The sequence below is a fragment of the Anguilla rostrata genome, chromosome 4 (assembly GCF_018555375.3).
Source record: "Anguilla rostrata isolate EN2019 chromosome 4, ASM1855537v3, whole genome shotgun sequence".
NCBI classification, from domain to species: domain Eukaryota; kingdom Metazoa; phylum Chordata; class Actinopteri; order Anguilliformes; family Anguillidae; genus Anguilla; species Anguilla rostrata.
In genome coordinates, this window is record NC_057936.1 from 24431342 (window position 1) to 24454692 (window position 23351).

At 40.6% G+C, this 23351-nt stretch overlaps 3 protein-coding genes across 4 annotated transcripts; 2 read left to right on the forward strand and 1 right to left on the reverse strand.

Annotated features, from left to right (window-relative positions):
• The first annotated feature begins 413 nt into the window (after nucleotides 1–413).
• On the forward strand, nucleotides 414–6378 carry loxl5a (lysyl oxidase-like 5a). Its single transcript, XM_064331673.1, has 7 exons — nucleotides 414–2635; nucleotides 2722–2830; nucleotides 3117–3254; nucleotides 3530–3686; nucleotides 3829–3924; nucleotides 4930–5045; nucleotides 5616–6378. Exons 1-7 carry the CDS (start codon nucleotides 1594–1596, stop codon nucleotides 5620–5622), a joined length of 1665 nt encoding a protein of 554 aa, XP_064187743.1. The 5' UTR covers nucleotides 414–1593; the 3' UTR covers nucleotides 5623–6378.
• A 5127-nt stretch (nucleotides 6379–11505) lies between these two features.
• Nucleotides 11506–15852, forward strand: mydgf (myeloid-derived growth factor). The gene is made up of 6 exons (XM_064331676.1): nucleotides 11506–11972; nucleotides 13001–13051; nucleotides 13296–13357; nucleotides 13613–13694; nucleotides 14840–14912; nucleotides 15084–15852. Exons 1-6 carry the CDS (start codon nucleotides 11712–11714, stop codon nucleotides 15161–15163), a joined length of 609 nt encoding a protein of 202 aa, XP_064187746.1. The 5' UTR covers nucleotides 11506–11711; the 3' UTR covers nucleotides 15164–15852.
• Nucleotides 13070–20132, reverse strand: LOC135252971 (uncharacterized). 2 transcript variants are annotated; one of them, XM_064331675.1, is made up of 4 exons: nucleotides 18649–20132; nucleotides 17302–17970; nucleotides 15621–15709; nucleotides 13070–14643 (listed from the first exon to the last, which is right to left on the reverse strand). In XM_064331675.1, exons 1-2 carry the CDS (start codon nucleotides 19639–19641, stop codon nucleotides 17404–17406), a joined length of 1560 nt encoding a protein of 519 aa, XP_064187745.1. In that variant the 5' UTR covers nucleotides 19642–20132; the 3' UTR covers nucleotides 13070–14643; nucleotides 15621–15709; nucleotides 17302–17403. The 2 variants fall into 2 exon arrangements, with proteins under 2 accessions (XP_064187745.1, XP_064187744.1); XM_064331674.1 differs by lacking the exon at nucleotides 13070–14643 and having other exon boundaries at nucleotides 15590–15709.
• Between the last annotated feature and the right edge of the window lie 3219 nt (nucleotides 20133–23351).

The following is a 23351-nucleotide window of genomic DNA, read 5'->3' on the forward strand; positions in this document are numbered from 1 at the left end:
AATCTTTTAAGAGAGAGAGAGAGAGAGAGAGAGAGAGAGCGAGAGAGAATATTTTTCAAACGTAAAGTTCCTCTCTTTGGTATAAGAAGCCAAGTCTGGTTTGGGGCAAAAAGTTCCCTGGAGGACCTTAACCCAAGATAAACGTGTAAGTAGGCATATTCAGTTTGATTTTTAGTGGATGCAGCCACAAAAACGAACACTTACTTTGAGATAATTTATACTAGCCTTATCAGCTGTCAAATTAGTCTACATTTGAAATGATCAAATATATGAAAGGATGAAGACAAACGCATTTTGTTATGAAAGCCCTTGCAAATCCGGCGTGTATTTAACTCGAGAAATTAATTCGTGAAACATAAATGAAAAAGCCATTTGGCCTACTTGCCGACAGGCGCTTGAGCTCTTTTATTTTAATTTGTCAAAATATCTGCCAGGAAAAATTTCCTTCAAATACCAATTTTTAAGCGTTCAATCCATTTAGTGTAATATCCAAAATGTACGCAATAACTTAGACAGGAAAATAGAGACTATTAAGAAACAGAGAGGCTTTTTGAGTAATAAGTAAATAACTGCGGGGGCAAATAAAATGTGTTACTTTGATGCATAAAACGGAACTGCGTCATGAGGGAAACGTCTGAGAAGTGTATGTAGGAGTAGGTGTGGATGATTGGAGAAATACGAGTTGTGCTGTTAAATTGGCTTACCTTCCTGTGAGCTAACCTAATGGCGCAGGAATTTTCCACTTTTCACAAGAAAACTAAATAATCGGATCCAGATATGTTATCTTGCCTGTTTATCGAGTATGTTTAATTCAAAATAACCAACGAAAACAGCAGCGGTCTTGGAATAAACAGATCTCGACCATCAGTTGTGGAACACAAGCTAATAATTTTAAGATTCTTGGGACTACACGATTACTATACAAATCAATGCCCATTCGTTTGCATACATCAAAATGGTCTAGACTTCTTGACTTAGTACACAGTCATGTTGTTTCTAGTAATAAAGCAACTGAGCTTTATTTATAATGGCATTTTAATGTTTTCAGTATTCTGATTTTATAAAGCGATACAGGTTAAACTATACGCACGCAAAATTGGTGTTTTGGCTACAGGGAAGGCATCACGAGTTCAGCTTGCAAAATGCTCTGTCAGATAAATGCTTAATATACATTTCATTGTGTCTTTCAACGATAACACCCAAATAACAAAAGTGGTCGCCCTAAAATGAAAATGTGTCCACCACATGTTTTATTCTTCAGGACAGCCTGCGAATATCACCTCAATAACCTTTATTTAATCAGAGAAGGCCACCTACGCGCGTGGCACGGGCCATACAATTCATCATATGGGGATGAAATGGTTAAGACAAACGATATCCTACTTAGAAGTAGCACAGTCTCGCTATGCGTGCGCCAACATACCCGCATGAAAAGTAAGCGCAGTGCTCTCCATCTGTCCCTTTCAAACTAGCTTCTCAATTGCACTGTAATGAGGATATACTGCACAACTAACTGCAAGACGGTGTGCCCAAGATCCCGTCTGTGTCACTCGCTTATTTTCGTGCACAGAAGTGAACATAAATTTAATCTCAATGGCAAGATTTATTGTTTTACATATATTTCTACTGAAATGCTTAATTATTCTGGTAATTAGTCAGTCACAGTTCCAAGGGCTTGTAAAACCATGGAAGCACAGGATTCAATGGGAATATAACGGCCAGGTATATAGCTTACTGAGCACCGATACGGAATATCAAGCGCCGATACAGGCAAAAAGGGATACTCAATTTTATCTGAGCACCAAACGAGAAATTAATAGGCACTCTCTGTCTGCATCGACTGGCAGGTCATCCGGAGGCAGAGAAATGTATCTGAAAACCGAATTCCTAAAACATGATTTAAACCAAAATCATGGCAATATTCAACAAACAAATCATCACTCGAAAACCAATGTGCACAGACCAGAAGTTGGGCGCAACATTCCTGCTGCCTTTCGCACTTCTGGAGCGAGGAACCTGTTGTCTGGGTCATCCCATAGAAAACAGGTTGCAGGTTCCCCTGGCGCTCGAAGCGCGTCGGTGGGAGCGCGCTCTGGGGCAAATTCTACACCGTCGTTGACAATTAGCGAACCTACTGGCAACGGAGTTCCAAGAGGAGGAGGAAATCATGCTCGTAATTACAATGTATTTGCTGTTTCAAGACGGGCTCATGCTTCTCCAGAAAGATCCACTGAGTTCCCCCGAGGTCTCGATGGTCGCGGAGGGTCTACAACAGCGGAAAGCAAGAATCCCGTAGATGAAGGCACAAGGGAACCTATTAATCCTCTCCGGTTGGAAACCAGTGACGGCGCAGCTCAAGTGAATGATCACAAGACACTTGTTGGTTATGATTCTAATTATGCTAGATCCCCGCATGTGCTTTCTGAAAATAGCAATGATGTTGGAAGAGAGAGTATTATGCCAGAGTCTGGCAAAACGGCAGACCCCAGTGATATGGTTGGAGATGATCCACGGTATCCCTTCATAAACAACGGGAACACCATTCTCTATAACGCCTACCGACCCCGTGGGAGAACAAGGGCTCCGACACGCCGTCCGCAAGGGTCTGGATACGGAACAAGATATTTTCTCAACGGTAAGGAAATAATCTCAGCTCATCATGTTGAAATAAGCCAGTGTTTACCTAAAATAGCTCACGGTGTTGTTTTCTTTTTATGGCAGGACTCCCGGACCTCATTCCGGACCCTTATTATATTCAAGCATCTACTTATATACAGCGCGTGCAGATGTACGCCTTAAGGTGTGCCGCCGAGGAGAACTGTCTGGCCAGGTAACTTAAGTGATTCTTTATACTTAAGTGATAGACTATCAGACCTGGTGGTATTTTTAAGACGCGGATATGATGGTATAAGCTAATTACTATTTACAACCTGACAGACATGGCCGATATATGGGTAGTCTACTTTTGATAAGTCGCAGATGTTTAACGGAAATGTAGATGTGATCAAATATTTGTGTAATTTCCTTTTCGGTACCTAGAAAACCTAATAGGCCATATATAAACAACACAACTGAAAAACGTAGCCTCCGTGGATTCTTCATTTTATGTATTCAAGGTCAGCGTACAGGCGAAGTGTCAGAGACATTGACTTCAGGATGCTGCTTCGGTTCCCCCAGAGGGTGAAGAATCAAGGCACAGCAGACTTCCTTCCTCTGAAGCCCCGGCACCAGTGGGAATGGCATAGCTGCCATCAGTGAGTTCACACCAAATGCGTATCTCCAAAGACAGTTGTAATAAAATCAAAAGGAATATAAAAAGAACAGTTGAAATGGCCGGGGAAATAAACACATTTAGCATAATTACTGTTTGGTAGCGTTACATTCACTTATAAATTGGCCAGGGAAATGTCCATAACTTGCACTTACTTTTTGAAGTCTTAATTGGCAAAACTCTGCCACAGAGATCACCCTTTTCCCCCAGATTTCTGCTTGTGCCCAACCTAACCCAATCCGGGACATTCAATTTTAGGCATTACCACAGCATGGATGCCTTTAGCACCTACGACTTGCTAGATGTGTCCACTGGGCGGAAAGTCGCTGAGGGACACAAAGCAAGTTTCTGCTTGGAGGACACCACCTGTGATCCAGGATTCCAAAGGCGATATGCCTGCACAGCACACACACAGGTATGCTGAATGCATTAGCTTCTGAAATTAATCAGCATTTACCAAATGCTCTGAACTGAATGGGCAGAATGGGCATGCACGGTGGTCTGCATTTCAAAAGCCAGTGTGCATCTTCACCCTTTCTGTGCTTCACGTGGTGCAGGGATTGGGTCCTGGTTGCTACGACACCTATGACGCCGACATTGACTGTCAGTGGATTGACATCACAGATGTGCCTCCTGGTAATTACATCCTCAAGGTAACATTAAATAACTTCTGCATTAGATATTTATTTGTGTGACGTTTTTATTTTTTTATTTGGGGGACTGGAAAAAAAACACAGAAATAGGTAGATCAAACCTATGTACAGAAAGAATTTTAAACAATATAAAATGTAAAGAATTTAACATCAGATGCCTAGATCCCATACTATGGTATACAATGTTTATCTACAACCTGCTAGACATACAGTTAAACTAAAGCAAAGGAGTTTGAACAGTGGGTTTGTGCTTTGGTCCAGTATAGGTGCATTCATATTGCATCATGACGAGATTTAGTTAACCCTTTAAGGTGTAAGATCACAAACATGTGACTAGAATGTTCTTCACTGAACATTGTAATGCTGATGTAACAATCAGTACTGTTATTTGAAAGCAATTGAGTTCTAGAACCCTCAGTATTTTGAAAAAATATTCTAAAAACCTACTCTTCAAAGGGTTAAGCACTGTCCCACTGCGGTTGGCCAGCAGCCTTAGAATTCTGTTATTTTCCTATGCCTGACAGTTGAAGCTACATTATGTGAGACTGGATTTGGATGAGAGACCTCCCAGTAAAGGCAGATCATGGATTCTTTAAATTCACCAGATACTCAATTCCTGCATTCCTTCAATCCTATTTGCATCTTAACAGGAGGTTCCATAGGACATCAGACGTTCCTTGTGTGTATAGAATCTTTGAGTAGGCTGGTTGTCTAGCTGATGTTGGATAGGCTAGTAGGAGTCTGTCCTCTGTACGGCCCAAGAATTTGGTGTCCCAGAGCAGTGATGGGGAATCTTTGAGGTTGGAGACATTGTCTTTCAGGGAAGTGGTAAAAAGAACTCTTGCACAGCTATTTATGATGGTTAAATGTAAATTCATGATCCTTCACTCAGCCAGCTTAGCTATTATTGCACTGTTTTCAAATACAGAATGAGACCGCTTCATTTAATTGGAGCATAGTGAATGGACCAATTGCATTTGATTGGATTCTGTTTTCAACTTGCAGGTTATAGTGAACCCAACTTACCAAGTACAAGAATCTGATTTTTCCAACAACGCTGTGTGGTGTGACATCACATACACTGGATCTTTTGTCCAAGCGCAGAACTGCCAGATAAGGGGGTAAGCAAACTATTACACCAAGCATGAAATGCTTTCCCATTATTATTATTATTATTATTATTATTATTATTATTAACAATTATTATTATTGTTGTTATTGTTATTATTATTGTTATTAGTATTATTATTATTATTATTATTATTATTATTATTAACAATTATTATTATTGTTATTGTTATTATTATGGTTATTAGTATTATTATATTATTATTATTATTATTATTATTATTATTAACAATTATTAGTATTGTTGTTATTGTTATTATTATTGTTATTAGTATTATTATTAACAATTATTATTATTGTTGTTATTGTTATTATTATTGTTGTTGTTTTATTATTATTATTATTATTATTATACAATTATTATTATTGTTGTTATTATTATATTATTGTTATTATTATTATTATTATTATTATTATTATTATTATTATTAATAATAATAATAATAATAATAATAATAATAATAATAATAACATTATTAAAATGTTATTATGAAACTTCATGTGAAATATTCTATATTCTCCTTTATTTACTTTGCTTTTGATTTTGTATTGTGTTTTCACAGCATCTAATCTACCCAATGTGCTAATAAGGCCATCAGAAGTGAGTTTCTGCTCAAAAAAATAGAACTTTATGCCATCAAAGTTTTTACCTTGATGGAAACTAACTGAGACTAACTTGGGATATTTTTTTTTACCATACAGACTTAAATATATTTCCCATACAAATAAATATTTCTGCACTTTTCAAACATAACTGAAATTCAAAGTAAGAAAGGAAAAGATGAGTGCACCAATATGTGATTATATATTCAATTGTATAGCTTTTTAATTTAAAAGTGTGTAATATTTTAACTCTGTTTAATTAACTCCTCAAAAACAGAAAACATTCATTCTTAAGTTATTTTTGATGTACTGAAGGTGTTTTAATGAAGGAATTCATGTATGATAGTATTTTTATTCTGAAATGAACCACCCATTGACAATAAAGAACCAAGTTCAAATAAATCCCTCAAAGTCATTTTATGTGCACTCTGAATACCATTTCCATGTTTAAATATTAGCCTTTTATGTACCAAATATTAATATGTATGCATGTATGTATGTTTGTGTGGTTTTTCCCCACAAAATTTAATGGAATCATGCTGCTTAAGCACATGAACTTGAATACTTGCTGTAAAACAGTTTTGTTCCTAGTGGGTGAATTTATTTAGAGCTTTTTTATTTAGTTTGTTTTGTATGAAATAACTGTTCTCTGTAAAGTCAGTATGGTTGTTTTATTTGTGTATGTCCAAAAAAACAGTGACTGAAATTTAATGAAAATAAATAAATGAAAATAAATGAAAAACTGTGTCTGAGCATTCAGTCAATTGTCACAGTGAGTCACTCATCTTGAATTAATACATTATCTTTACCATATGCATTGTTGTGTGCAAAAAGTGAAAATGCACACGTAGACATTTATTCTAGTTAGCAAATTATTCTCTACAGATACCTATTCATTTAGACAGATGGACAGGTAGATGGATAAATGGATAGATAGTCTAGGAATTCCAGACCAATATTTACCCAAAGTCACAATGTCAGCCAAGACCATGCCTTAAATGGTTTATTTGAAATGGCATCTTGTGAATTATACAAATGCAACATTACCAGAGATTTACCCTGATTAAGAGCCTGGTACTATTTTACGATCTTTACTGACTATATTCAGAGTACAGGAAAATGCACTAGACTTGGTGAATGTACTGTGAAGGAAAACTAGGGTAGAACATTGCCCCTTTTGATATTTTTGTCCTTTTAAACATGCCACAGAGGCAAGAGGAAAAGGCTTTTTGTTTGAGCAGCTGTGCAAAGGACAGACAGATCCAGTATCCAGCAGGGACACAGAATGTGATCATCACTGCTGCCAAAAACTACAAGACCCCAAAATCCAGGACAAACCTCATCACTTAGTTTTAAGTACATTGTACATTACAGGTGACTGCAGTGAAAAGCATCTCTGGACAAAGTCATTCAGTATTGGATATTTCTGTTGACATGCCTATTACCTATAGCACAAAAGCTCTTACAAGCCAAGCAAAACTGACAGAAATAAAACAAGCTGTGGGAATTCAACACTGATAGGTCATGAATCATTTACAGTCACTGAGAGAAAGCTGCTAACCTTGAGATTTGCCAATAAAAACCTGTGTACTCATCTTAGGTGAGCCCTATTACCTTCAGTAAAGATGGAAGGGGAATGGGAGGGTGGTTCAGCAACTAGGTTCTCCAGCCATAACAGTCCATATGGCAGACCTGGGAGTGTGGGGTACTTCCACAAGCAGCAGGTATACCTGCTAAAAGTACAAAGAGCACAAATGTATTATTTTTCCCCTGAATATTATGTGCTACTTACAGAATAGACTCACATATATGGTCAATTATTATAAATGGTTTAAATGGTGATTTCTTTGTACATTACATTAATTTAACAGTCTTATCCAGAGCAACTTAGAATGTAGTTGAAAGTAACTTCCAAAAAACTCCCCCAAAAAACTACATTTTCCTGGGTCATTGTGAAAGGTCGGCATTGATGCAAAATTTTGTTTAAAAACTATTAAACAAAGACAGGAAATTAAAAAAAAAAGATTCACACCACTTAACAAACATGATTGCCAATGTCTAGACATCTTCATGTTAACAGATGGTGTGCAAAAAGTGTGAATAACATGGCATAAAAGTTTTATTACAACAGATTGTATATTTATTCATCTGTGTAATCGTTTAGAGAGTCAGCTACCATTATTTCGCAAATAGAACATAATTCTATCATCAGGATTCTATTTCAGTTTGTGGCAACACATAGCCATTGCTGAGAAACTGAAAATCTAATTTCACAAGTTTGAGAGACAGGCCTGAAAAAGATTTGCTTCAGCAAGTTACATCATAAACTGCCAGCCCCCAAATATTACTGCATGGCCAAAACCACGCTTTTCACCTAAATACCACCCTGGGTGGTTTTTATCTGTCAGCATAGGAAAAAAACATTCTTTGCGCCATTTCTAAAATGCTAATGCTCCATAAACCACAAAGCAGGCTCCTGCAGTAAACTTCATAAGTATGATGGTTAAAGAACAAATTGTGCACACAATTTTGTAAAAAGAAAATTAAATAAAAATACATATTGTACAAATCACAACATATTTTATATTATAATAACATATTTTCGAAAATATTTTTACCCTGGTTTTCTTTATATCCACAACTTGGAATGCTCGATCGTAAATACATAAGATTGTTGCAGCATCTTATTCCGTTTTGGCAGGTACAGACCTGCATTTGGAACCTTTGGAAGTTTGTCTAGCCAGCAATCCTTTCCTTTCATTTCTGCAGCGCAACCTCTGGCCTGCAGGGTCACAGCACATGATGGACCACACATCAGCTGGAACAGGCAGACTACAGGTGCTCCATCAACCGGAGGACTTGCTGGGGAGAGGAAATATCCTGCCAATAAGCCTTCAATCCCAGGGCAGCACAAAATGGCAGTTATGCTGTCCTCTCTCAGCTCTAACTGGCACTGATATGCTCAAGATAAGATTGTTGACTGAAGCTCATCATAGTGACATAATTAAGTGCTTTAGCTGAATACACAACCAGAGACACCAATATTTATATGCACATCTTAATCTTAGTGAATATACATTCTATTTCAGTCTCACTGAAGGCTATCATAGGTTATCTTCCAATGCACACTGAGGACTTCCCCATTCAGACTACATTTTAGCTTCCTTTACCCAAAGCCTCAACATCAACACTTTTAAGACCAAAAGGTCTGATTCTTGATTGGGCAGTTGGTTATGCCAACAGCATAGTTCTAACCATTTTTTGTTCACCATTTTAAAAGTACTGCTGTCCTTTTCTGTAGTTACTATAGTTCCTACTGCACCTGCACACATATAATCATCCCTGAAATTAGCCTCTGCCAAATTAATATTATATTATATTATATTATCCATCCATTATCTATACCCGCTTATCCTGAGCAGGGTCGCGGGGGGTGCTGGAGCCGATCCCAGCATGCATTGGGCAAGAGGCAGGAACACACCCTGGACAGGCTGCCAATCTACCGCAGGGCACACACACAATTACCTATGGGCAATTTAGAGTCTCCAATTACCCTACCTGCATGTCTTTGGACTGTGGAAACCGGAGTACCCGGAGGAAACCCACGCGGACACAGGGAGAACATGCAAACTCCACACAGAAAGGCCCCAAGCCGAGATTCGAACCCACAACCTTCTTGCTGTGAGGCGACAGTGCTACCCACTGCATTATATTATATTATATGACATCATGTTCTTTTTCATGTGAGTGTGCTAAATGGGTTAACAGAGAGGTATACTGCATAAGTCGGACAACACATTATTCATTTGACTCTCAATTTATTTTTGTTCCCCTAAGATTTTACAACTGAATGACTGGAAGTTCCGCTTCTTCAAAAAAATAACAGTACACACCTGGGCAGAACAGAAGCAGCCTGCTATGCTAGGTGTGGCTAGCTGCCCATTTATACATTACTATAATTTAATGAGGAGACTGTCTGAAAATGAGGTATGTACTCCAACACATTTTGTATGTTTCCCTCATGGATCCAAAGCAAATATCAAGTTGTCCATATGACAGCTTGGCAATACATGTTCATTTTTAGCAATGTGAGATCCTGTTATTTTATTATTTTTGGATAGCGAGGTCTGACAGGGTGGAGAGTTAAGCCGGATAGGGTGGGGAGGGGGTTGTTAAACAGCTGCCGTCCTGTTAGTTTTGGTACAAGTACAGTCCTACATACTGGTGTTGTTCCGCATTTGGTTTTCAAACCAGTGGCAGTCAACCAGTTTTTCTGAATGCCATGTGTTTGACAGAGTCTCAAAAAAATGCATGTTAATAATGAGAAAACATAACGGCACCTTTGGGTGCAACATTTACACACTGATAAAGCTACTGGTATAAATATTCAGCACTCTCCATATTGTAGTTTAACTGAATACTTATGCATAAAACTCATCGCATTTTCGAAATCCTTAAAACTACTCTGGCGCCCACAAGGACAGAATATTTATATTTTACAACAAATATATGAAAATGGAGGGTGACAGATGCTTCACAAATGAATGCATTTTATTTCGTTATTTTATTTATTTTCCAGGGACCAGATTTAATATAAATATCTGTTGCACCAGGCAATTATTAAAAACGAATTTCCATGTGCAGTCTAGGCAGATTATTGCAATAAATAAGAAAATGTGACAACAATACTGTGATAAGACAGAGAAACAATACCATAAATATATGATCTTTTACTGTGTGAATGATGTCATGAAACCATAACAGTTCTGTTGTAATAGAGGTGTTAATCAGTTATGAGATATTATTTTCAGTTTATTAGAATCTAATGACTACTGTATGTCCCATGGTTAAATTCCACTAATGAGTTTCAACATATATTTTAGTGCATGTGTTACATGGCACAGAAAATTACAATCTGTACAAACAATTGAAACATTAAAATGTGTAAAAATGACAGACTTTTTTTTTTGCTTTTTAAATGATCTAAATCAAGCATCGATACAATGAAATGCTGAAGCACAAATTTGTGTGACCTGACACGTTTCACTGCCCTGAATTTAGAATAACAGTCATAATTCTCAAAGTGCTATTCGGAAATAAATAGCGTCTTCTTGTAAACTGCGTGCATGGTGTACCCAAAGCATGGGTACACCATGTTAGCAAGTGTACGTTTGTATTGGTATATTAAGCTGCAATCACTTTATCTCCAACAGCCATCATCCCCCTTCAGAACCAAGGTCAAGGGTCATGGTGCATAGGTGATGCTTGGAAGGCAGTAGTGATTAATAGGACTTTCATGTGCACAACCCGCATCAGTAAAAACAAATGGCAAACACCAGAACCTGACCACATCTAGTTTCTACGTTAAAAAATTAGGATAAATTACAAAAAAAAGAACTTTTTTCACAAGAAACTTAAAGCCTCACATACCTAATAAATGGTAAAAACAAAGGGGTGCAGAAAATTGCTTTTTGTTTACACAGTTGAGAACTAAATATGCAAATTGCATTCCTTACTTGTAAATATTGCAGATGATTTGCGATGCCCATGTTGTCTAGATCGACCTTGTGTGACGGCACAAACGAGACAGCCTGGTGTCACCTTAGATCCGTGTTCATAACCTCCTCATTCAACATAAAATTGTAAATTATCTTGTATTTCCAGAGCTGAAGCACCCTCTTGTGGTAAAAATAAATAAATAAAATAAATGACTACAGCCGTTAATAATTTCCGTGTGTGTTTCAGTTCGATAGCTTTAAAAAGTGTTGCGACAAGGCTAACAAACAGTTTCTAAAGCATTGTTTAATTTTAAAGCACTATAAGATATCTTACTATTGCATTAGGCAATATAGGACAGTCTCTTGAGTAAAACAGGGGTAAAAGTTAAGATTGAGGGTGTTCAATCAACGTTTGTCAAATTTGACTCACAATTAGAAGCAATAATTATTTGGGTTCCTTCCAAACACAAGTTGGCGAGTATAGTAATCATTAAAACAACTGCCCAAACTGAGTTTGTGAATGGATATAATGCTTGCATTTACTCTTGAATCAAAGATATGGACAGGCCAGAGTCGACTTCTGCATGCGCAAATGTGTTCGTAAACATTTATGTGCACGTCTACTATCGCAATTACGGTGAAAAGCCAGTGTCCAAAATGGCGTCCTCCAGTGCCACGGGCTTCAGATCCTCGCCTGCTCTAATAGTTTGTCTAATATTTTTGTTGACACTGGCATTCGCCTCTGCCAAAAAAAGAACCAAAACGGTGGATTTCGACGTAAAGCCAGGGGGAGTTGTACACACATTCGCTGCGAAAATCGTAAGTGATCGAAAAATTTCGACAAGCCTAGCTGTATTAGCTCATCAGCCAACTTGGAAACGTAAATACAATTATTTTAGGCGTATTGCCGATTAAAGTTAGCAAGGAAATGTTAATCGTTGAAGTAAAGTTGCAGAGCTGGAGTAACTATCGTACAATGAGAAAGAATGGTTTTTATATCATTGATTATGAATTAATACCAGCTTGCTAACGTTTGCAAATATTAGGTAATTCACAATGGTAAGTTTACTCTTTTTTAGTTAACGCTTCATATTCGACTAACGAGACGAGTTGCTAACCATCTCGCTATTTTGTACAACTGAGTCAAGGGTGATGAATGAAATGACATTATAAATATGTGAAAATGATTCATTAGCTAACTAGAGAACAAGCGGTTTATCTAAAACGTCTACTATAAGCAAAATTGATTTTATGACGTTGCATTTTAAAATAGACTTGATAACTAGCTTATATTGACATTGTTTTATTCGGTGCACAATTTAACATTATTGAAAATGTGGGTTATTCATTTTGCACCTTTTGTATAGAGTATATGAAAACCTGAAACCGACGAATAGAAAGCTTCCACGGAGAGGCCGACACGTCAGTACGGAAGAGAAATTGACAGAGGACGTTTTGATTGGATAGGGGGTGTGGCTAGACGATATCAAAATACGGTAACTGACACCCCCTACTTAGAGAGAAACAAACTAGCTAGGCAACTACAGAGTGCTGCTTGAGAATGTTTTCCACATCAGGTTAGCTTGACTTGCGAAGTTACCACGTTACTCGCAAGTCAGTTATAGGGAGAAACTAGGATGAGGAAAACATTTGTGGGGGTTTTTTGTGACTTTTTTATACCTCATCCTGACGGGGAACACAGAGTTTTTTACAGATGGAGATGGGATCACAGTAAATTATTACAGCCGGGAATCTTTGTCAGAATCCTATGGGTTTGAGCGTACTGCACCACCCTTCTTGCCCAATAATTTAATTGAACTCAGTACTACTATGTTTTTCTTTCACAGAAAAAATATGAATGCTCTTTCACCTATGCATCACAAGGTGGAACAAATGAGGTGAGCTACACCACAGCATCAGGCAGTATTTGAACTTTTTATTTGTGTGATAATTGGGTAATCATCAAGATTCCACTGAAATGATCTTGGGTACAATTTGGATACAGTACACTTTTAAAAACAAGCCATTTTTTTACAAATGTAGCAACATGGGTAAAATGTGTGTCTATAAAAATAAAAAAAGTATAAAGGATACAAACCATGGCTGTTTGATAGAGAGACTGATTTTTACATGTTTGCACAGCAATGGCAAATGAGTGTGGGTCTGAGTGATGATGAAAGCCATTTCTCCTGCTCTCTGTGGAGGTAAGAACTGGTGTCCTCTACACATTCACATCCAAGCACAACACTCTGAGAAATGTACATTACTATGATCCTGTGTGCCTGTGCTGTAATGATGGTTGTTTTACAATGTAAGATTGTTTTCATCACAGTCATCTTTCTTGTCGACTCGCATATTTAACTCCTGTCGCACTTTTTAGCCTGTCTTGCTTATACTTCCCTTCGAATTTGGTGTTTGGACAGGGCTCGCTCTTACATCCTGTCTGTTCCTCTATTTAGGCCCCAAGGGAAATCCTACCTGTTTTTCACACAGTTTAAGGCTGAAATCAAAGGAGCCAAGATTGAACATGTCACCGCATATGTAAGTCCAATCATAGATGGAAATGGCATGTAACCGAACTCTCTTAATCTTTCTTCCACCCTTGCTGTTTACATGATGTATGGGCTATTCTGCCATGTAAAATGGAAGCCGTCGGGCACTACATAATGGGGAGCCTAGATGGGCTGAATGGATGGAGCTGTCCTTTAATTATATATTTTTATGTTCTTAATTATGCATGTGCAATTTACCTGCCCGCTCCGGGAACGGTGAGCCATCTCAATATTCATGATCAAAGGTGACAGAAGTTGAATGGGAAGCTGAACAGGGTCGTGTCTCTAGCGGATAAGCGAGGGAACAGATGTTCTTTCTGCATCTGCATTTCTGCGGCCCCAGCGGATGTACAGTAGCCAGCCAGCTCCTCTGGTTTTACTGGGCTGAACATTTCAGCCGTGTGATGGATTTACCCTCTCCTAGCTCCACTGGACCTTGTCCTGTTATCCTGTACATATATATTCTTTAGCTTGAATGTGAATTAGTCTCCAGGCATGCTCAGAAACATGGCTTTCTCTTACTTCTTCATCTTAACACATGTAAAAAAGTACTTTTCTGGTAAGCGCAATGATAGGCAGCGAGTAACTGACATTGAGGCACTGAGTGATTCTTTTTTAGAAAAGATTAGTTTAATGGATGAGTAGCCATGCCAAACTTCTGAAATGGATGTAAGCTACTCTGGATATAATGTACATTTTTGTAGAGTTTCAGAAACCATATGTGGTCTGTTGGAATGCAGAGAGTGCACAGATTACAGTTTAGTCAAGCTGAGCCTTTTCTTTTTAAACAGAGGGTTAAAATTCTCCTGTTCAGAGGTGGTCATCTGTCATACTCCTTGGTCCCAGAGAGCTGTCTTTAAAACGCCTCCACTGCCAGGATGAAATTACAGTTCCTTTGGGTCGCACCTCTCATAATCTCTTCTTGCTGACGTTGTTCCCTGTATAAAGAGAATTAACAAACTGATGAGCTGTTAAAACAGAGATCGAGGGCCCCAGAGGCACAGATACATCTCCTCGTCCTTGTCACTCATCGCTTTCACTCTCCTTATTTTTCCTGTGCTTCAGTTTCACCCTTTCTTCTGTTCCCCCTCATTCGTTTGTTTGACATTTGTCTCTCTTCCCTCTCATCTCCAGTCACAGACGGCTGTGGGAGGTCTGGGTGATGTCGCTTTGAAGGAGGAGGAATACTCAGTGGGAGACCACACAGGTAAGGCGTTATTGCTGTGGCTTGGCTCAAGTGAAGCTGTTTCATCGTTGTTTCCATCCAGTCCCAATATCGGCTTCCTTGATTTTTAAAGTGTAGAGGATCAGATCTTTGATGCTTTTTATATAAAACCTTCATTTTTAAACTCATTCATGTTTACTTTTGTTCCTCCAGTAACCCAGAATGATGGAAAGTTCCGTGCGCAGCTCTCCAAGTTGACCATGATTGGCCAGACTAGCCACGATGAGCTCTGATTGGCTGGGACCTCTTGAGTTCAGCCGGGCCTGTTTTCAGAGTAAATGCGAAGAGGAGCTGAACGCACAAGGCTATTTCGCTCTGCTGTCAATCATGACCCAAGAGGAATGGCATTCACTTACAACAGAAAATATGTCAAAACCTGAACTTGATGCTGTTCAACTTTGTAGATTAAATCAATGAATATATAGGGGGCTTTTTTATGGAATTATAGAGTAAAAGGTGAAATTTATTGCAATCAGAATTCTGTGAGGAAAGGGTAGATGCTTTGGGTTGGGAATTTAGAGAATTAAAAACAGTATTTCCTTGTCTCAAAGTTTCTTTTATAAAAATATTTCTTTCCTTCTTGCACAGATCTACCATTATAAATGCAAAAGTGATCATAAAAATAGCTGAAATGTAAGTAAAATTTGTTCAGCAAAGGAAAGATTGCAGTAGCATTCTGCCTACACTTACCTTTCTACAGCGGATATGAGCCTTTCTGTACATAATTCTTCAGCGTCATCAATGACTGTGGTGCACTTGTCCTACACCATCTAGTGTCACTGTGGAAACAAACAAAAAATACACTTAGCACCTACAGGCTTTGTGATAGATGCCCAGCTGTTTTGCGGACTTTTTTTCCCTCATTGTTATTTTGGTTTATTGGGAAAGTGGATATCCAAATAAATCCATTTTTGTCATACAACTGGGTGACTTGTGATTCCGACTTCCTGCAAGTTAAATTGTGAGTGTCAAGTTTTGATTAAAAGCTTCAAACGAATAGGATAACTCGCATGCTTTGATGTGTTAATTTTCCTCTCCCCTGGGGCATGGTTCAAAGATGATGAGATTTTCTAAGAGGAGGGATGGAGAAGCACTGAAGTGGTTTGTTTTGGTGATACTCCATCTCATATTATCACATTGCCTTGCTTTTGCATCTGACTTTGATTTCAACTGCGATTAAATGCATAGTATACAATTTTCATGCGTCTTTCCCAAAACCCCTCTGCACCTGCTAGACGCTGTGAATTATTGAACAGCCATCTAAAATAAATATTTCTTTTTCTGATAGAACTATTGCAGAAGGACAAAAATGGGATGGGTATAACAGCTCAAGGGCAAGGGTTTTAAACACGTTGATTTGTTTCGTGCTTTGGAAATTTCCAGATCAAAAGCTCCATTGCTGTACATGTATGTTTTGGAGAGTGGTAAGACATAGCAAAAATCCTAAAATGTATATTTCCAATTCACCAAAGATGGTTTCACGTGCAACTTTTTCAGGTTTCCTTTTTGCCAAAGTACAAATACGTCATTGTAATGGGCCATCTGCAACCACTCTACGTGCTTACCGTCTACCTCTCTGTGTTTATGTGCGGCCATCACAGATGTAATAGGAGCAGAGTTTGTTTAAAACAATATTGGAATACATTCCAAACCGCCATGATTACAACCAGATTAAGAGCTGGCTGAACACGAATAAATGAGGAAAACTTGGCTGTAGTAACAGAAAAAATCCACTAGAGGGTTTTTTTTGTATTTCACGTTGTTTAAAATACAGTATTTTCTAAATATTTGTGACAAACCTTGGAAGCTTATTTGTGTTGGATAAAAGTTAAGCAGTAGGATTAAGTTCTAACTGTAAGACTGTATGCACAGAGTGTATGCCAGTTGAGCAACCCTACTGAATGACTCAAAGGAGTGAGTCATGAACAGTTTCTGGTAAATGTTTACATTCCTATTCTGGCCCGTTGTCTCGTAAAACTGCTCTGAAGGCGTTCACCCACATCTCATATTCACAGAGAGCAGATGGAGATTGTGGTGGGGTCAAGACTCAAGACACAGGCGGTGGAAATGAGATCAGATAATGGCTGGAGGCCCTGTGAAGGGTCTGATTAATCTCCAGCCACCGTCCCCACCCCCCACACTGATGTCTGACAAAGCTTCCCAGCAGTGCTGAGGACGTTAACTGAAAATCACGTGAAAAAGGGCCATTTTCACTTCCTGGGCTGGCTGTGTAAATGTCTTTGAATGTCGATGTATGCACAAGCCACCTTCATGGGTGTAGCCATTTAAGGGTGGCCAGCTGCTGCCTGCTAATGTGACCAGTACAGGGTGAGGACAGGTAGTACAGCCAGGCCTCCGGTGCCGGACTCACCGTGAGCTGCCTGCTTCTTGGGGTTCTCTGGCTCTTCCACCAGCTGGCAAGGCCCTTCTCGCTGCCTGCTCCAGAGCCCACGGATGCCGTCCACTGCCCCCCTCACACCATGGTGGAGAGCAGTCTGCGTTTCGCAGGGTAGGGGGGTGCCTTAATGGAATCTCTCCCCTTCCCCGTCTTTGCCATCTGCCCATTGTGGGGGTACGGCGGTGGTTTCTTGCTTCGGCAAGTAGTTCCTCCAGGCCCGTGGTCTGCTTGCCGGTTCTGGCTGCGGAAGGCCGGTTTGGGAAGGGCGGGGTGCAATTGAACCATCCCGCTCTGAGACTCTTGACCTGGGTCCCTGGGTAGGCTTGCTGGTGGAACGCCCATCGTGGGAGGCGCACATGTCCGATCCTGAGGGGGGGTTCCTCGTGGGCCCGTCACCACTGTCTGGTTGGCCACGATGACGGATGGATTGAGCGCTGGGGGGTTCGAATGAGCGGGGGTGTTTCTGAGGGAGGTGCACGCAGGGTCCACCTGCTTGGGCTGGTGGCTTCCCACCCCCCCGTGACTGGACACCATGACCCCACTGGAGCTGCTGCTGTAAAGAGTGTCACTTGGGAGACTGTTGCTAGGATCCTCTTCTCCAAGGTCAATGTTGGAGGTCAGCAGCTCAATCTGTTGGACCACCTGTGTGGGAAATGGCTCTGAGGAGTGAGTGCACATTGCAGTGTCAGAGTCACACTGCTCTCTAAGTCTCTCACACCTCTCTAATGCCTCGTTAATGCTAAGCTTTCCATTCAACGGGTTAGGCAGATGTAATTAGATGCAGATACTGTGGAAGTGAAATGCAATACTACAGTTTTACCAAGTTAAAGTGAGACTGAAATTATTCTCCGTAAATAGATTATTACCATGCTTCCAGCTGCTCCAATCTAAGCATCATCTGTTGCCAAAGCGAGCAAGTCAAAGGTGCCCCTGACCATCACTTTCAATACATTCAGTATGTCCTACATTTAGCAAATGGAACACATGACACCAGATGACTTCTCTGTTACTTCACTTTCATGCAGTTCCATAGAGAGTCACACTCTGGAATGGAAAAAAAAATCTTATGTGCATGCAGGCTCATATGTCTAGGGAACAGTTTTATTTGGATATTGTCAAGACCATGCACTTTTCTACACCTCAGGAACTTAAAGAACCACGGTAAACTTTTGCAGAGTCAGGAAGCAAACTTCATCTTCCAGAACAGCTGCAGCACAAGACCCTTCAGATTCCCTTACGTGACTGAAGAGTTCTTTTTAGTGAATTCTTTAATATAGGATTGTGTCAACATACTAAACAGATGTATATAGATTTTCTTACCTCCTTCATCTCAAGATGAACCTGCTTCAGGCCCCCTAAAACCCCCTCCAGATCCACAACCACCCGTCGTATTTGGTCCCGTACCGCCGCCTGGCTTATCTTTGGCCTGTCAGTGCCCGGATCGCCCTTCTGTCCCAGTTCTTTGCTGGGGCATTTGTTTTGGATGTGTGTCACGTTACCACCTGGCCAACACAAACTTCTCTGCCTGCCATAGTCCAGCTCTCTTTGAGGAACTTCAGTTGGGAAGATAAGCCCCTGGGTAGAGCTGGGCCCATTGCAGCCCTGTTCCTGTCCATTCTTTGCCCTGGGCAAATCTCTAAGGCCGTGCTTATAGTTGCTATATTCCTGTCCATGTATAAAGGTGGAATTTGAGCCATGCTGCCTGTTGAAATTGCGTGTTGCTGCATGTGCCTGCCCAGACATACGAGAACCCCTGTGGTAGCTCTCCCTTCCACAGCCACAAAACTGCCTCTCCACCACACAGCCAGGCACTCCGTAGCTTTCTTGACCTTTGAACCCAGTTGGAGGGGGCGGCACATACTTCCTTCCAGAGGGGTGTGGCCGTGTTTGGTAGCCGTGGCTGGAGCAGACACATTCTCTGAGGGGCTCCCTCCCAGACGAGCCGTGTTTCTGCGGTAGTTCTGGAGCCTGGTTCCGCCTGGCGGAGCTGGAGTCCCGTGGGCCGCTCTGGCTAACGGGCTCTGGCTGCGGAGCGTGTTTCTGCTCGATGAGAGGCAGCCTCCTCTGCAGATTCCGTTCGTCAAAGTTAGCGTTAATCCTTCCCCTCACGTGGGAATTTCCCTTTCCCTCTGGCGGTGTAAGCCCCGTTTCTCGCCTTCTGTCTGGCGGGAAGGGGCTAGCTTCCGCCTGCGCGCTCGGCCCCCTACGTACCAACTCCCTCTGGACCACGACCCCGTTCTGAAGCCAGTGCTGGGGAGCGTTACCGCGCTGAGAAACTCTCTGCTGCCCCAGCGGTCTGCTGTCTGCGAACATGATGTAAACAGTCCGGTCGCCAGAAGAAAACTCCTTAAAGATTGAGCTTTTTCCTCCCACTTCCCGCCTGAGCCATTCGCATGGGCTGGTTTTCTCATCTGCTCTTTTCTTCGTCTCTCTCTCTCTCTTTCTCTCCCTCCCTCTCCCTCTCTCTCTCTCTCTCTCTCTCTCTCTCCCTCTCTCACAAAAACTTTCTTCCGCTCCTTCTTCGCCTCAGAATTCCCCCCTTCTCATATTTCCTTTCTTTGCCTGTTCCTGTTCTTTTCCTCTTGCTTTTTCTCTCTTTCTGGACCCTCCCTCCCTTCCTCTCCCTCCCTCTCACTTCTTCACCCTGTTGCCCTCTCTCCTGCTGTGGGCCTCTGTCTTCCCCTCTCTCTTTCTCTGCTTCTCTGTCTCAATTGCTATTGCTCACTTCCTGTCTCGCTCTCTCCCTCTCTCTCTCTCTCCCCCCTCCAGCACTGCGCTGCCTCCCTTTCTCGCTCTTTCTTCCTCCCACTCTTTCTCACTGCCATCCCCCTCCCACCCTCTCTCTCTCCCTCTCTCACTCACTCATAGACTCTACCTTCAATCAAGTTCCCCGCTTTTTAATCCCTGGTAGACGCCGCGTCTCCACGTGAGGCCCTTGCTCCAGCTCTGATCTGATTACTCCTGTTCTGGCTCAGCACGCACCAATTAAACGCAGCCTGGGATTCCAGAGCAAGACGGGGGAGACACGGGGGGGGAGGTGGGGCTTTCGATGGGGACAGGGAAGGCAGGGCATAGTCCCGCACGAGAGGAGGTAAACACGTTCCTTCTGGTAAAAGGATACGTGCCCTCAAAATTCACTCCCATCCTCCTCTCTGCCCCCGCATAAGTGTTGCAATTCTCATTCGCACACCTCAGTCAATCTCCTCTGCGGCAGCTGGCGTTCTCTCTCAGATTCAAGTCACACGTCCGCTCCGCAACAATCAGAATTACTCTGCGAGGCTCCGACAGGCTTACTGATCCCCGGATATCTGTAAGTCACTCGTTTTTGCAGCAACCTCTCGCTCACTCCAGCCCACATTACATTTTCACCGTGTAGCTGAGAAAGGCTGTGCTGTTCTGTTGTTTTAAAGTATTCCTCTTTTAATTGAACAGCAAAGCAAATTATTCCTGAATAATTCTCTTTGATATAAATACACAGACAAAATCAAAGGAGTAGCAGGTAGTTATTGCCTTAAAACCTATTCATAAAAAGTTACTGCAAATGAGGCACTGGTCATTGGCAAAAACATGTCAAACAAGACATGTTCAGCTGACCAACAGTTTTAACAAAAATGTATTCAGAGTAACAACAAGGAGCAAAGCGATTAATCCATCTAAGCTCTACTGAAAAAATAATGAAACGCTGTCACAGCTGTTTCAGATAAGTAAACAAATCTCTGTCATGCACATATATATGTGTGCCCACTCAGGCATATATGTACTAACACATCCACACCCATACGTACACACAAGCAAACAATATGCACAGGAGTGCATACGCGTGCACTTGTACATGCACATACACACACACGCGCGCACACACACGCACACACACATGCATGCACACACACACATACACAAGCGCACACAAGCCCACACACAAAAACACACACACACGAACAAGCGCGCACACACGCACAGCGTCGTCCCAGATGAGCTATCTCTCATTGTCATCTACACACCTGCACAGACAGGGCTCAGACCTCCTGAGTGTTGAGCTGAGCTTTGATGCCTTCTGCCTCCAGGCATTCATCACCGGCCAATCTACAGCGCTCTGCGCATGAATAACCAAAGACACAAATTTGGAAGGAAAGCTTATTTTGTACTTAGTGTGAACAGCTGAGCACCCAATGCAGTTGCATTTGTAGAACTGTAGCTGCATAGCTACCACCCCAATGGACCTCCTCTCCATCCATTATAACACTTGTAATCCGTGCTTAAACCCACAAACATCCGATTGGGACACAGTTTCAGAGCTCTCCTGGTACAAAGGCATATTTCAGCCTCAGCGCGCACACTCCACCATGAATAAAGTACCACTGAATGGCTTACTTAAGCTCATGTGATTATCTTTTTCTACAGGCTTCTCTTGGTTTGTCAGCCTATTTGAAAACTGATGTTCAGCCACACTTTTGAAACTCTAAAGGCAGTCGGCAACAGCATTTAGGCATACATTCCTACTTCAATCACTAAAACCTGGAGACAGCTGTACAGGATGCTTCAAAATTCTGTGACTGTTTGAGGAACAGTGTGTGGTTCCTTATGCCTCCATCTATGATTTTTTTTTTAGCTCTGTGATGGAAAACTGACTGCAACCATTGTGCACAGAAATCAAAATGACAATAGGCCTCTCAGTTGATTTAAAATAATGAGGTGGAGGGGACAAAATATGGCTGGATTTAGCACCTTGAAATGTACTTGAAATTGATGTGCAGACCATTAATAAACGGTCAATGTGACACTAAAATAGCATTTTATTTAATAAAATTAGGTGTTCTATCAACCTGCCCATTTGTACTTTAATGAACTGAATGATTAATGAATTATCCGTTACCATATACAGTAAAATCATCTGTCTCATTTAATTATATTTATCTATTTATTTAATTTGTTTGGTTGTTTATAAACACCTGAGCTTGGCATTGCCCACAGCATGTAAAACACAGCAGTTGTAGGAAATAATGTAGGAAATAATGTGAATTCACACTTCAAGGACAACTATTTTTGCTTGTGAGTGCATACCAAATTCATCATTTTTAAGTTGCCCAGCTTACAGTCGCACTTATGATATTCATAACTGCACGGATTCTGTTATTTGCATAATGAATTCCATTGTGCTCTTGAAATGTACGGTACAATGACTATACATCCTGGTAACTGCTGCCCGCCCACCTCTAATCTAGCCCTGCTGGGATGCTTGTGCAAAACCCCAAGTATTTCAAAGCTCCGAACACGATGACACAGTTAATTCTTCAAGAAATACATTTTTCAAAGAAAGGGAAGTTTTATGCCTTTTGTCAAAGTTGCCACAAGATTTTCTCATTGCCTCAAAACACCTGAAAAACACCCTAATAGCCTAAAAGGGGGAAGTTCACTTTATGGAGTTTAGATTATTTCAGCTTTAGTGTATGTTTTTGATTGGCCCTGACAGTTATTGTGTGCAATGAAGGATATTTGTCATATGGAGAATGTTTAATATTTTTCAGTTTGAACTATTTTCTATGATTTATGCAACCAGAGACCATTGCATTTAAGTAGTAAAAAGTATGGGCATGATATAAAAACAGATTTTTATGTTCATAAATTTGAATAAATAGCATTAAATGAATGTTTGTTTTGTATTTTCTTATTTTATACAACAAACGCAAATGCCCTATACTGCCACTGTAAAGTAGGCAGGTTGTCAGAAAGTTCTAAAATATTAATTAAAAAATTGTTTAAAACCCAGAAAATGAACTATCAATTAAATATTATGAAGAAGGGTGATAAGTAAACTATAAGAACATCTATTGTGGCATGCGCATTTAGTCAAATTCATAGATTCCATAATAAAATTTGAATAGTCTAAAGACACCAAAAAGACACTAAAGACCAATGCACTTTATGCAGTGCTATAGTATACACAGTGTGAAGTGTGGCAGTGTGATTGATGTCATTATTGGGAAATTTGCTGGGCTTTGCAATATCACTGGTAACTGACATAT